Here is a 1,103-nt window from a genome sequence, read left to right as displayed (position 1 = left end):
ATAATTTCATCCTTCCATACTTAAATTTGAGATTGGGAGAGATTAAGATTTTTTTAAATTTTATTTTAGATTTACTACTTTTCCCTACTACTTTATACTCGACTAAAAACAAAGATTTTTGCCTTCAAAATACATTACAAACAAAATGTTAGTTTTTATTCCCATTTACACATTAGCAGATACCTTTACATATAAGCAGTTACATATATGTTAATCAAGGATTACAATGGTTACTCTTATTTTATTTACAGCCTTTCTCAAAGCTGCCTTGATATCTTTATTTCTCAAACTGTATATGAAGGGATTTGAAAGGGGAGTGAACACGGTGTATAACATAACCAGAATCTTATTGATAATCTGTGATTGTCCTTCATCAGGAAACATGTACATTGATATTAGGGTCCCATAAAATATAGACACAACTGTCAGGTGGGAGCTGCAAGTAGAAAAGGATTTCATTCTTCCTGAAAATGAGGGAATCTTCTTTATGGTTAAAACAATACAAGTATATGAAGCTACTATCACAAGGAATGGTAAGACTGTAACATGGAAGCTCAGTATCATTTCTTCTATTTGAATCATGGATACACCTGAACAAGAAAGTTGTACCAAAGCATTAAAATCACAGAAAAAATGGTCAATGGTATTTGGCCCACAGAATTGTAGTTGACATATGCTAAGAGTTAAAATTAACACCAAACAGCAGCTCCAAAGCCAAGATACAAGGATGGATTTGCAGCAAACTGCATGATTCATAATGGTGGCGTAATGCAATGGCGTGCAGATGGCAAGATATCGGTCGTAGGACATCACTGTCAAGAGAAAACATTCTGTCACCAAGGACAAAGCAGAGAAATAAAACTGGGTAATGCAGCTGGAAAATAATATGGAAGTCTGCTCATATAGTGCAATGTTTAGCATGTTGGGGATGATATCTGAGGTCAACATGATGTCTGTTACAGAGAGTTGAGTAAGGAAGAAGTACATGGGTGAGTGGAGGTTCTTGCTACACGACACTAACACAATGATCAAGAGATTTCCACAGATCGTCACAATGTATATCATAAGAAGTAAGATAAAGAGAGCTATATTAAATGTATCCA

At 34.8% G+C, this 1,103-nt stretch overlaps 1 protein-coding gene across 1 annotated transcript in view; it reads right to left on the bottom strand.

Moving 5' to 3' along the window:
• Positions 1–210: 210 nt before the first annotated feature.
• LOC140324915 (olfactory receptor 1J4-like) overlaps positions 211–1,103 on the bottom strand; it is a 5,967-nt gene continuing 5,074 nt past the window's right edge. Inside the window, exon 2 of the mRNA XM_072403037.1 lies at positions 211–1,085. Within this exon, the coding sequence (XP_072259138.1) occupies positions 211–1,085 (875 nt within the window). The remainder of the gene's footprint in view (positions 1,086–1,103) is intronic.

Source organism: Pyxicephalus adspersus, chromosome 2 (assembly GCF_032062135.1).
Source record: "Pyxicephalus adspersus chromosome 2, UCB_Pads_2.0, whole genome shotgun sequence".
Taxonomy (NCBI): Eukaryota; Metazoa; Chordata; class Amphibia; order Anura; family Pyxicephalidae; genus Pyxicephalus; species Pyxicephalus adspersus.
The sequence above is the reverse complement of the archived record's forward strand: the minus strand, read 5'-3'. Positions and strand labels throughout refer to the sequence as shown.